This window comes from Dicentrarchus labrax, unplaced genomic scaffold (genome assembly GCF_905237075.1).
Source record: "Dicentrarchus labrax unplaced genomic scaffold, dlabrax2021, whole genome shotgun sequence".
NCBI classification, from domain to species: Eukaryota; Metazoa; Chordata; class Actinopteri; family Moronidae; genus Dicentrarchus; species Dicentrarchus labrax.
The window spans coordinates 13,487,117-13,501,653 of record NW_026136704.1 but is presented as its reverse complement, the minus strand read 5'-3'; the positions used below and the strand labels follow the sequence as shown (position 1 = coordinate 13,501,653).

The 14,537-nt window shown below is 37.9% G+C and overlaps 1 protein-coding gene across 1 annotated transcript in view; it reads right to left on the bottom strand.

Annotated features, from left to right (window-relative positions):
* Positions 1-14,537, bottom strand: part of pcp4b (Purkinje cell protein 4b) — a 36,098-nt gene that overhangs the window by 3,517 nt on the left and 18,044 nt on the right. Inside the window, exon 2 of the mRNA XM_051399195.1 lies at positions 10,121-10,172. Coding sequence (XP_051255155.1) covers positions 10,121-10,172 — 52 coding nt within the window. The remainder of the gene's footprint in view (positions 1-10,120; positions 10,173-14,537) is intronic.

Here is a 14,537-nt window from a genome sequence, read left to right as displayed (position 1 = left end):
CAACTAAAATATTCCTACTTATTTTAACCTGCGAATGCAGCACACTTTTCATTTGTAAAATGCAAACATCAGTCAGTAAAAATATGTATTGCATTGGCATCCATTTACTTTTCATCCATTTAAGTGATCACTTTAAAGCAGCAATTCAGTACATGTTTTTGTAACCAACCATTTTGAAACTTATCTTTATCTTATCTTTATTTTCTAATTTAATGTTTCTGAGAAATCACATGGATTCATCATCTTGACAAAGGCTTTCAGTTCTGAGGCCAGATTTTCATCAATTTTTATGCAGCAGGAGTCAGTGGCTGAACGTGACAGTGACGGATCATTCTCCTCAGTTTGAGGATTCATCTCCTCCTCGACACACACAGCGGATTATCAAACCTATTACCTCTGGCAGCACTTTCAGTGTCTCTGTCTGCACCTAATGGGAGTGTAATATCTGCTGTCAGAGTGCCATTCTGGATCATCTCGAATGTGCTTTCAGCGAGAAGGAGAAGAATTTATGGTAACACTTTATAATGAGTACACACTATTAAGCATTAGTTAAGCATGAATAAATACTGAATTAATCATTTATAACGAATGGATAGACATTAGAATGTAGTTTATAAACGCAGTTAAAAATGTTTATTCATCATTGATAAGCACATTAGTTATGATTTGTAAATACTGAATTCATCATTTATAAAGCATGTTTCTGCTGTAAATAGTCATTACTATGTGGTTTATAATCACAGTTATAAATGTTTTACTCTTCATTGTACTGTGCATTTCTGCATGCACTTGCACATCCACTATTCAGACATGTATTAGTGATTAGTGACTGTGTTAGCAGATGTTCTATAAAAACTCACAACAAATAAATTTTCTAATGATGGCCTATAAACAGTGATTAATGCAGGAATTCACAGTTACAAAGCACTTACTACTCGTTAATTAAGTATTTTGCACGAGCTCATCTAAAGTGAGCACTATCTATGGCTTATTAAGCATTTACAAATGAGATATAAAGGCTGACAATGCCTTGAGACTCACAAAATGTTCAGTTATCTTAACAGACGAAGGAGAGGCACAACACAAAGGGATATAGAACATATTGTATTGATATTTACTGCAACTTCCCAACATATTGTATGAAGACGAACAAGGGTGGTTTATGAAGACATGCTATTGTTGTGATCTTATCTGTTTGGGACGTGTACGTTGAGCTTGCAATCCCGCTCTCAGCACGTCATCAACGTCATATTTACGTTAACTCTCAGAAGTTTCTGACAGTGCAGCCAAGGGGAGCATGGAGAAGCACATTGGAGTCAGCGGCCGTCAGCGGCACTAGTGGTGAGTATGTGTCTTTGTTTGGTAGCACACATTATGGTTGAAAGCTAACGTTAGCTTGTCAGCAGCTGCAGGTGTTTGCCCTTAACCATAACGTTACTAACGTTACCGACCCGCCCACGGTGGCTAAGCCGACCTAGTCTAGTCTCGTCTAGCCGGGCGAGGTGAGTGCCTAGCAGCGGCAGCGCCGACTCCAATGTGCTTCTCCATGCTCCCCTTGGCTGCACTGTCAGAAACTTCTGAGAGTTAACGTAAATATGACGTAACATCCCGCCTCCCACCGTCATCACGTTGATGCTGAGAGCGGGATTGCAAGCTCAACGTGCACGTCCCAAACAGATAAGATCACAACAATAGCATGTCTTCATAAACCACCCTTGTTCGTCTCCATACAATATGTTGGGAAGTTGCAGTAAATATCAATACAATATGTTCTATATCCCTTTGTGTTGTGTCTCTCCTTCGTCTGTTAAGATAACTGAACATTTCGAGTCTTGAGGCATTGTCAGCCTTTATATCTCATTTGTAAATGCTTAATAATCCATAGATAGTGCTCACTTTAGATGAGCTCGTGCAAAATACTTAATTAACGAGTAGTAAGTGCTTTGTAACTGTGAATTCCTGCATTAATAACTGTTTATAGGCCATCATTAGAAAATGAATTTGTTGTGAGTTTTATAGAACACACAGTCACTAATCATTAATACATGTCTGAATAGTGGATGTGCAAGTGCATGCAGAAATGCACAGTACAATGAAGAGTAAAACATTTATAACTGTGATTATAAACCACATAGTAATAACTATTTACAGCAGAAACATGCTTTATAAATGATGAATTCAGTATTTACTAATCCATAACTAATGTGCTTATCAATGATGAATAAACATTTTTTAACTGTGTTTATAAACTACAAGTGTTACCGAATTTATTTGTTTGCGGGAATCATAGGTTACATGCTACTATGTCTGGCTGAATAGATTTAGTTTCTTCAGACATGACTTTGCTGCATGTTGCCAACTTTATCTATAGTTTAGATGAAATGGGTTCATAAGTGACATGATAAGACCGTCCTTGGTTGGCTGTCTTTCAAAATGTCTTTTAAAAGCTCTGAAGCCCAGTGAAAGCTGGGATGTCTTATTGATTTTTACTGCTTAAAACCAGTTGAGCAATGAGAGGGATTTGTGGAAGTGGAGGACGAGATGCATTAAAGGACTTTTAGACCTTGAGACATGAGAGAGATTGAGGAAAGTAAAAAGTGAAACTCAGTATTAAAGTGTATTACACAGTATGTGGACATCCGTTTGAGCTTAATTTAAATTGTATTTGTGACAAATATTTCCCTTGTTGCACATTTGTACTTTAAGGTTCAAAAGCACATCTATTGCACGTGTGCAAAAAAGAAAGTCTCTAAAATGGTGAAAAACTGCCTTGGTGTTGAGAGAATTAGCTGATTGATCAATATGTCGACATAACATTTGTAGATGACTATCTGGATTATACTCAGTAAGTCATTTTTGTTATATATCAAGCAAAAAATAAAACATCTGTTGGTCACAACTGCTCAAATGTGGTCGTTTGCTGCTTTCTTAAATTCTAATATCACAATAAAGTCAGTTTTTATTGAGTTTTGAAAGATTTTTGATTTTGACAAATATAATTTAAACTGCTTTGATTATGAGAGAAAACTTGTGATATGATTATGATAATGGAATTAGTTATTAGTTGATGCTCTAATTGGTTTTCTTATTATAATAAAATGTAGATGCTTAACATTGTGTGTACTGTATTACGTGTTTAAAATTAGACTACACCATAGAAGCCCCTTCTCTGTTTTTTCCCCTTTACACCCAGCACTCCAAATGAAAGCTCTTGTTTGTACTCACAAGTCACCAAATGTTTCTCATCTGAGTTAAGATGCTTGCAGATTACGTAAATGTTCTCAGATGAACTATACGAAAATACAAACACCACAGACATACGTAATTCAAAACCATCAGCCTGTTTAACAAGTGAATGCAACTGAAAATTAAAATAAGCAATTATGGTAAGTGGAGCCCGGCATGAAAAACATGACCTTTGTTACACGGGAAGAGCCTGCAGTGCTTGACTCTCTGCAAATGAGTCTCCACACAAAAAAGAACAAAACATGCATCTTATACATCATGGATTGACCTCTTAGGTGTGTACGGAGAAAACAACCATTTCATCTTTTCTGAGATGGACAGAAAGGAAGTAGAATCCCTGGATTTCAATGTCACAAAATTAAACCAAAAGAATAAGCTATTTACAGGATTTGTCATTATATAATTTTCTTATTTTACTTTCATCCACCTCGTTATATCACTTCTAAAACCTTATAAAAAGTGCTGTTGCTCCAGTGGCTATGACATGTAAGAATAAGACATCCACCATATAAAGCTGGAGGATCTGGAATCAGAGTTGCATGTTTTCAAAAGATATATCTTTAGTTCAGTTTTTGACTGTGTGTAAAAGTGTGTTAAGTGTGTAAGAATGTGTGTATGTGCATAATGGTCCTGCCAGTGTTTGTGTCTCTATAGTTCAAAGTCAAAAGTCAAGAAAATATCAACGACCCCTGAGGCCTTGAAACGCCAGAGGGGCAGCTAAGCGTGAGAGAGACTGCAGCGATCAATACACAAATACACATGAAGGACCGGTTCTGTATTGATTGCCGCTGTGTGCTTGGTTTTTCAGTGTGTGTGTCAACTTTTATTTTGCTTTGGGGAGGAAGCGTCTTTGTAACCTACTTGGACGTGGTCGCACATTTGAAGAAAATAAAACAGAAAACGTGGGATGTTCAAAGACCCACAGAGGAAATGTGTGGTTTCAGCAGCTCTTTCTAGCACTGAATGCTTCTGAAACAGCGATATGGTGTGAATTTACTAACAATATATGACAGAATACGACAAATTCATTATGGCTATAATTGAGTACAGTAAAGCTAATTAAAAAGTGTGTAGAAAATGGGCCATCTTCTTTTTGAGAGCTAGCTAATTATAAAAGGATGACTTTGATCTCTAAGGTGAGCCAATTTGAAATTACGCCTGTGCCTGTTTGAGACGGGTGGAGGAGGTGCTGTTGGCGTAGCAGTTTCCACATTGTTCTTTAACAACGCTCTGCAAGCTTACATAAAGAAATGGAGCAGTTTCCATCTGTGTTGTCCTGCATGGATAAGCAGATGATTATTTCACATATGATAGCATCATACCAAAGGATTATGAAGTGTTACCCTTTAATGTTCCTGTCAGTGTGGTCTGTTTGTACAGTATGATGTAAAGCTGTAGTGAACCCGTGCTGCCCCAGCTGTTGCAGGGACAGTCTGTGTTGTGCTTTGGCTCATAAGGTCAGTGAACATATGGAGCATATGGCCGAAATACAAGACATCTGGACCCCAAATATATTGACCAATGTCACAGAAGACCACTGAAAGGCTTTTTAAGGGGAAAGGGCTGAGCCTCTGACGATGTTTGAAAGTACATTGACTCGATCATGCATGTAAGTGCAGTGTTGGCTTTTCTTGAGTACTTTTATTTTACTACATTGTAGTTTAATAAGGAAATATTGTATTTTACTACATTAATGTAAAAGCTGTAGTTACTAGTTAGTTTGCAGATTATGATTTTAGGCACATCTCACATGATCAGCTTATGCGAAGCTACACGTATTTGATGTATTGTTAAAACTACTCAACAATATATACTTTGAATACTGTAATAAAAGCTGATATTCAAATAATGGCTAAAATAATCTAACACAGCACAAATAAACAAAGCCCAGTTGGTAATAAAGTGCAGTTAAAAACATTGAGGAGAGGTGGAATTAGCTCACATGGTAGATTTAAAATAATGTAGCGCATATTTTCCACATTTCTATATTTGTGATTCTATATTTATCTGGTGGCAGCTTAACAGTGCTGGAAAAAAAGTGACAGGAAATAATTAGTGATTGAAAAGGAAGTAACAGTAGTGCTGTCAGAGAAACTCATAGCAGAAGAGTGGTGAGTGTGATGTGACTGTTCTTTTACTGATGGTATAAGTGTTGAAGTTGAAGTGAGGAAAAGTACATTATGTCTGAATTTAACAAGACAACAGGTAAACACAAAGGACGTGGCGTTTCCAGCAAATTAAAACAAGGGTATGATAAGATATGACTATAAAAAACACACCTGGTTGTCTCTGCATTAAATAATTAAACATTTACACAAGTAAAATTAAGTCCATCTCTAACAGCTGAAACATGAAAGTTCTTCCTGCATCAGTAATAATAATGCAATAATTAAATACATAGAACAATATAACACAGTAAAATAGGCCCTTCTATATATATATATATATTGCTCTTAATTCTTCTGTACATTTCTTTATTTAACCTTTTGAATTAACATTTACCTTTGTATTTTTACAATGTGGTATTGCCACTTTCCCTAAAGTAAAGCATATGAATACTCAATATAACCCACTTCTTTTCTTTTCATAAAGAATAAACATCAACAACAACAGTGAACGTCCCCTGACTCAAAATGTCTCCAGTGCAGTTTGTATTTTAAATAGCATGATGCAGCAAAGCGGAAAAAAAGTTTTATTCAATTGTATCCACTTGATAAACATTCAATCTTGTCCCGTTATCTTTACAATAAACCCCTCCATCCTCCAGCCTCACTGTTATCAGGTAAACAGCTTTTGCAGCATCACTGAGGTGCATCAAAGTTGCATGTACTTGTACCTACCCACTTCAAAATGAGTCCCAGTGAATATGAATACATCTCTCTGTGGCTGTCCTTGAGCCCGTGAGAGGTTGTCTCTAAAGACTACTGTGTGCTGGGGGTATGCAGAGTGGGCGAGAGTCAATAGCACCGCTACTCCCACCTCACCCACTCTAAGAGCTCTCTCTCTCCCCCTATCTCTCTCTACATTGAGAGGCACGCTTCAGACACGCTGGGAAAGCAGTTTTTCCAGGCATCAAATTAATTGTCAAGGTCAAACAACAAAGGAGTGCTTTGAATGTGTGTGTGTGTGTGTGTGTGTGTGTGTGTGTGTGTGTGTGTGTGTGTGTGTGTGTGTGTGTGTGTGTGTGTGTGTACTGCAGGCTGTGTACTTTCTTTCACTTTCTCTTTTTATTAAGTGAATAGAAAGGTAGACCTGAATCCTACAGGCAGTGAAAAATTAGTCTCCTGCAGCACAGTGTTTTAACTCTGGATCCCATTAATTGCTCTTGGTGAATAATGTTGCTGAACGGTGACACTGTTTAGTAGGCCAATTTATTTTTTTCAAACAGGGTCAGTGGCTGCGTGAGCCTCGTTTAAAGCATCCTTCACCCACAAATAATGGGATTTTTTCCAAGGTGCTTTCCAAGTTCCAATTTAAGACACGTCTAAGTTAGGCTATAAACACAGATTATGTGTTACTCTTTGCACAGACTGTTTAAGACATTAACAAAAAAATCATTATTTGTGATTTCTTTTCCCTTCTTTACATTTTCATACTTGTATATTTCCAGTGCCACAGCAGCCTAGCTGACACACACATCAATGCCTTTTTTGACCTTTTCATATCGAATGTTTGTAAAGTTTTTAAAGGTGCAGAGCCAACAAGATCCCCCGAGGATCTATAGGCTAAAGGGGAATACAAGAAGTCAAATAGGCAGCTATACCACAAGGTTGCATGCTACTTGTATTTTTTATTTGACTGTTTTAAAATATTTATCATTAGTTGTATGATACTTGGACTTTCAACCATACTTGAATACAAAAATACCAAACTGACCCTCATTACACTGATAATTACAAAATCTAAGCTAAAACACCATCTTAATATTTAATACATACAACATAATACTACAATAGTCTTTGTTTCTAATCATATAGAGCGACAAACCAAACAAAACAATCATTTTTATGCTGCTGTGTATCTGATAAAATCAAACTAAAAAATGAATAAAGAATCTAGGTGACAAAAAAGATGCAACTGGCGCTGTGAGGTTTTGTTTTGCTTTGCGTTGGTGTTTTTATGGTGTTTTGTTCAGAAAAGAAAGGGCAGGTGTGAAATGAATTATGCATTTAATTCATAAAACGACTGATTCACTGAGCTGAACAGTCGGTCAGACAGCTCTCTCTCACTGACTCCCTCCGATATTGAATCAACATAGTATAATAAACTGACCAGAGCTGTATATACTGCCAACAGCTGGGCAACATTTTGTTATAGATGCTCAACAATGGCCCAACAATGGCCAGGTACCTGACAGCCTAGCTCCAAAAGGAACTGAAATGGCATGACGGAGCTCATTAAAAACATTGTCATGCACAAGTACAAGAATATAGTGTAGCTGTTGTCTCAGGAAAAAGAGAAAAATTCTGGCACCGCAAACTGTGGCAGTTACCTTTAGACACCAAAGTCAGTTCAAAATAAGATTTTTTGCATCAGTATTTTTAATAAGAAATGTGATCTTAAGACATTAAAAAAGCTTCTTTAGAAAGACTTTAAAGCCATTACTACTCTACTGGCTAGTTTTTCCTCTTTCCATAAAGCAATTATGTATACATTTATTGAGCAGTAAAGCGCACACTATTTTATCAAGTCAAAATATCTCATTTGTCTTGCTTCCATGTCAAAGTGTGATCTGGTGCTGAGTCAGGGCGACAAAATCACTGCTATGATTTAGAGGAGGTGAAAGCAGGAAGATATTAGTTTTCTCGTTGAGGCCTTTATTTGCTTTGCTGTGATAGGTTTAATGACAGAAGGTTCAACAATAAACATGATTTGTAATGCACTGGAGCTGATCTTTATTTCCCCCAGGACAGAACTGATACAGGCAGTCTATCTCTGTTCAGGGAGGCAGTCATCAGAGAGTTGGATTTACAGAAGCTGATGGTCATCTCAGTTTTGTCTCCTGGAGTCTGTATAATTTTACCCAGCTGAGTCAGGACATTGAAGCTGAGACCAACCCTGAGCTTTGTCAAGAGATTTATAAGAAACGTATAAAGTGGTACAGTACATAACTTCTGTGAAACAAACCGAACTACTAGCAGAGTTGATCAGACATGCTAAAAATCTCACATTGCACTGAATCAAGTCATGAGTCATTACAAATAATAATGTACAAACTCAGAATAAATGGCACATCTATCTATCTATCTATAAAGCAAGAAATCTCTGTCTGTCTGTGTGTGTGTGTGTGTGTGTGTGTGTGTGTGTGTGTGTGTGGCTCAAATATCTCTGCAGATCAGGATCAGACTGATCTGAGAGTTTCAACATGGCTGCTGTGTGGTTTAAGGGTGTGCAACGTCAGCTTTGTTTGGACTATAAAGCTACCGTTAATAAATTATTATTTCATAAATTATTTCCGAATTCCACTAGCATTGTCAACAACAGCCATCGTAGCCACGTGCGCACCAGAGCCAATCACTGCAGAGCCCAAACATCCTGGAAAGTGAAAGTAAACTGATGTCTTGGTCCTTGAACACTTTTCGGGCAGAAATGTAACGGAAGAGTCGGTAGGACAGACAAGAGGACAGACGCTTCTCCACGTACAGCTGTGGTATTTTTTTTCCTCATATAAGTTGCCAAAGACAGTTACAGTTACTACGTTACTGTTGTTTGGTCCTGTAACGTTGCTTTGTTGGACATTTCTTTTTATTAAGTTGAGTGAGAGACCTGTGCAGTTATCAGACTGTCTGACCGACACGCCCTCGCTCCACGCCGTCGGGTTATCCGTTCACACTATTTGGTAGTTTCAACATTTTTTTGATGTGGAAACCCTTACTGCCATTGCTCTCTCTCTCTCTCTCTCTCTCTCTCTCTCTCTCTCTCTCTCTCTCTCTGATGTATGCTAGCCTATATTACAGGGCTAAATAATATGTCCTGCCCAGTTCATTTACTAGGCTATGCTACAAGTCAGTCTGTTTATGCTGCCAGGTTTCATCCCATTTCAGATGTAGTTCACTTTCTTCTTTCAGAATTTATATGTGCTGACCATGAGGTGTGGTACTTTCACATTAGTGGAATGGGGTTCAACTCCCTACAGTGTCCTTGCTAAAAGACAAATTATATGAAAACACAATAGTTATCAATCTACACATTTCACAGCAAACCTAAATGTCCCTGACGTCCCACCTTCAAACACAACCTCATTTGGCCATCCATGAAAAAGCTACTTAACCTCCCATTTTCTATAGCAATACATACTTCCTACAGGCACTTCACTAGTTTCTATAACTCACACAGCTGTGACCCGAGGGTATCGCATATGAAGAGAAAGACAAATTGACTCATTCAAATGCTTATTATGAAATGTTCTCTATGTCATGTATACGATGACATGCCACTCTGAACTCTTGACGGATCATGATGAGATCTGACGGACGGAAAGCCCTGAGGCCAGGTTTGTGTGTGTGTGTGTGTGTGTGTGTGTGTGTAGACTCTGAAGGCAGCCATCCTTCAGAACCTGTTACTGTCAGTCATGTGTCATGTGGCTTTGAAAGCTCATTGTTAGGTACATGAAACCACATATACTGTAAACTGTGGTCCACTTACCTGCCCTCCCTTGCATCCTTACATCCTTTCTCTTCAATCATTCTCTGTCAGTCTTTCAGTCTTCGCTAACATACTGTTGTTTACAGCGAGTATACAGCGTGTGTGTACAGCTATTGGTTTTATTTTGAAACATTGTCCAAGTTTTAAATGCTTCATTTAGAGGCTATTATATAGAATTTAATGTCATATAATAAAGGTTTTTTTTGCAGTATTATATTTTTTTGTGTACCTTGTGCTCCAGATGTCTTGTTGTTGCCAGCAGCTGCTCCAGATCCTTGTCTCTGCAATGCAAAAACAACAAAACAGACAAAATGAATAAGATGGACCTTTTTTTTCACAGTACATTTTGTTCAAACACAACAATAAACAACTTCCCACAATCCTGTCATCATATCCAAATGAGTTGAATACTGTACGCGCCACTGCTCTGCGCCCTTTACTAATTAAGTCTTCTCCTCATGATTGTTCTGACATCGACTGGGGGCTAAACTGCCACCTAATCTGCCAATGCGCTCTCCAAAAGCCTCCACTCTGGAGTATTTTAGCCAGTGGGGTTCCCTGGCTTTGACCACATGAGCCGGGCAGAGGAAACCCTGCAGGCTGAAGCCTTGTGACAGTAAAAAGGCACCAAAGACAATGTACAGTATGACCAGGAGTGAAACAATGTCAGAGGTGTTGCTGTTTACTACAGCTTGGCACTGTTACCAGGGCTCCAAATTTAAAAAAATTCCAGTGTCCTGCAACTGCCACAAATTCTAACAACCATTGTCCCAAATTAAAGGGTTATGATTACTGTGATTAGACAGTGATTACTCTGAGCAGCATGCAAATTACAATATAATATATTTGAATATATTATAACATGAAGCAAATCAAATTACCTAGTTTACACTGTATTGATGATGTATTGTGCTCATTTTGTAGAGTGAATAAAGTGGAAGGGTTACAGTATGTCAACTGTCAAATCCTAATCCTAATGTGTGTTTTCATAAAACATGCTATACTTAGTTTTTTTGTACAGATACAGCCACCTAGAATTCCCTTGCTTATCTGAATTGAATGAAGGGATATATCTTGTGACAGCTGGCTGGGGGCAGCGATTCTGAGTGGCTGGTACTGTAACTTTCACAATAAGATAAAAGTCATGGAGCAATAAAAAATTTGTCTTTAATCATTAAATAAATCCTAAGTGATACAGTGAGAGTGTATTTTAATGGAGTCAAAATAATCATTTTACACAGCCTTTATTTATGAAACATGTACCCAGTGGCATATAAATCACATCAAAAATAGCATATAGCAATTTTATAAAGAGAAAAAAGACACATCTCAAACAAAGCAACTGTGAGAATTTAAATTGATTATATAGTGTTGGTTCTTCTTAGCCACATGCTTATAATCGCATTCACTCTCTCATTTGAATTCACACCACATCACAAGATACAGAGGTGTAAAAAATGGGCAGACTGATGGATATAAATGAGAAAACCACCTACGGTACAAAATAAACAAAATAACATCTCCTCTACACAGCCTGAAGTCTCACCAGGTGCTCAACAAATGACTTCTCAGATGTGATGTTGCGTAACAGTACAAAGCCACACTTAGCTGATATAACATAATCATTACACTCTTACATACTAATGCAGCAACATTTATCTGAATGTCAACTTTCATTATCCTACAGCCATTTACTTGCTATATGCTATATTACCTCTGTATTCCAAACACACTCACTTTCCTCTTATTAAACTGCAAATAGGCACAGCTCTCCAGAGAAATAACACACAGAGTGGCTGTGTTAATGTATGTTTCCCATTTCTTCCGACATGTGTGTGAGTTTGCAAAAAATAGCGTAAATGCAAAGAGCTTCAACTCATAATGACATATCCATCGCCTATCTCCAGCCTGAATGTTAAATTGATGGTGAATTACTTTACCCCACGTTGAAATAAATCCCTCTATCTCTGCGCTGAGGTCTGCAGGGTTCAGGCAGGTGCCGACAGCATTAGAGGCGTGAAAAGCACATATCGTGTTAGAGAGGAGTACAGGAGACACTCTTTCACAATGAGCAGATTAGGGAAAGCTATTCTTGGAACCATATTATAGTCCTGCTTTTAATATGCTGCAGAGCAAGAGTGAGAGGGGTATCACAGGGGATGATAAAGGAGCCAGAGAAAGTATGTATGGCAAAGAAAAGGAGCATGGATGGATTTAGGGAAAGGATGTAAGGAGGAAGGGCTGAGGTGAGAAGTTATATCATCATACATCAAGTGTCTTATTAATCACACTTTAAGGTGGCACTGCAGAGACATGTTCATGCTGCTTAGCTCAGTGGGTAGAGCTGGCGACCCATGTACCGAAGCTGAGTCCTTGCTGCAGCAGCCCAGGGTTCGAATCTGACCTGCGGCCCTTTGCTGTGTGTTATCCCCTCTCTCTGCCCCCCTTTCCTGTCCATCTTCAGCTGTCTCTATCATAAAGGCAATAAAAGCCCCCCCCAAAAAAGATGCATTCTATGAGAATCTGGTGTGCAGAACACGCTTGGTATAATATTTGGTAGAAAAAATATCCGTAATGTGAATTTATCATTGCTTGATAATAATATAATTATTCAACAATTGTAAACATACTGTAGTTTTCAGAAAAAATAACTGTCAAATTGCATTTTGTATCAAGTCATTTTTATCTTGTTTTATTTAAAGTAATGATTTGCCGTACATCTGAGAAGATGGATACTACTATGTCTGTCTATACAGCACATGGGTTTCTCATAACACTATCAAGATGGCTTATATAGACATTTTCAGTATTTAGAAATAAAGCAACTTTAACGAAACAAGTAAAATAACAGTTTTGAGATGAATATGTGTGTGACATCCATCCTGGCATTTCTTTCAACAATTACATGCGTAACAACACAATGTATTTTCAATCAAAACCTATCAGTCAGACATCATCTACAACCAAGTCCCACACTGAAACTCTAAGCACACGTCAAACTGATCACCAAAGCATTGATCATGGAGTCTGAAAAACGTTCTACCCACCGGAAGGGCGTGATCACAATACTAAGAAAACAATTTACAGAATTTGATTTGTATATAAAAGTTTCTATATTTAGTACATATATTACGTGTTTACTCTGATAATTCTCGTACTTGTACTCAACTGAGCTCTTGCTCAACCTTAATAATTAACATGATATATTACATTTGTTTACCCCATACAAAGTCGTTTCAAAGTCCTTGATGTGCTGGTGGTTTATGCTAAGCTAAGCTCACTAGCTGCAGACTGTAGAGTCATATTTACCACACATTATGTCCTCTTATTCGCCTAAAAGGAGACAGCAAACATGCATTTTTCCCAAAATGTTTTCACTTTTCTTGATTCTTGTTTTAATTTTTTTAAACAAGTTCTTTTGGACATCTTATGTGGTCTCGCTGCACTTGTTTAACAAAATAACATTTTAGGAGTCAATTATGGACATTAAAGACTTAAATAAAATAGATAAAATGGAGATTTGTTACAGTAAGTTCACTGTTGATGCAGCTAAAACCCTGATAACATCAAGTGATTCTCTTGTTTGCTGCTCCTCCATATCAGCCCATGCTAATTAATTCGGCATTAGCTATCCCTGTTATAACTGATGTCCCTAGGCCTGTATTTGAGACCACCTTGGTGGCTCATTTATCTTCACAACCACAACCAAAGAGCAGGTGGGATTCAGTGGAGGGAAGGAGTGTAAAAGCACAACACTCAAACACTCTGTCACTGCCACAAACCTCACAAAAACATTTACTATGTACATAAATTTAAAAGTGGAAACCGCAGAGGAAATGCTCCCCTATAGAAACAGCCATAAACTGTCCAAACTGCATAGTGAAAGTTGCTGTCGTTAATAATGTTTTCTCAAGTTTATGATTTCCGTCTGAAAACACACACATTTGTAGGGGAAGGTGAAGGCTTACGAGTCCCCGTACAATCAGTGTGTGTCAGTTTGAAGCTGGCTGTGTTTGTGCAGGGAAAAAGAAAATGTCTCATATGAAACTATTGCAGGAATTAAAGTGTCACCTTTCTTATCATCAGCTTGCAAAGTGTATTTCCAGCTGGCAGACAGCTTGTCAGACTGTATTTTCATATGCACAGCCTGGGTCAGAGCTGTGATGATGAGCTTTTTTTAATTTAATTTTTTATTTTTTGTAGTGAAAAAGGAAAGGAGGATGAGGAAAGGAGAGCAGGATCAATACCTCCCTCTGCAGTTAAGACGTACAAACATTGGCATTGGGAAGATAAATGACCAGAATCTGTCTGACTGCCTCCTCTTGTCTGGAGAAGAAAAAAAAAGAAAATGGGTGGACAGAGGAAGAGTAAGGACAGCAGCAGTTAGGCTTCCTGTCTTGGCAGTTGAATACATTATTGAGGTAATGACCAAAAACCAACTGATCAGATCTTAATATGCTTACTTGACAAGATCTATACCACTCTCATGTCTGCTCTTTATATAGGAAGCAACAGCCAGGTGACAGTTCGCTTAGCTTAGCATAAAGACTTGACAGCTCACCTGTCTCCGTCCAAAAGTTAAAAAACATTACTGTTTTTTTATTGCATACAGAAACTGAAGAGAAAATCTAATTTAAGTATTAATA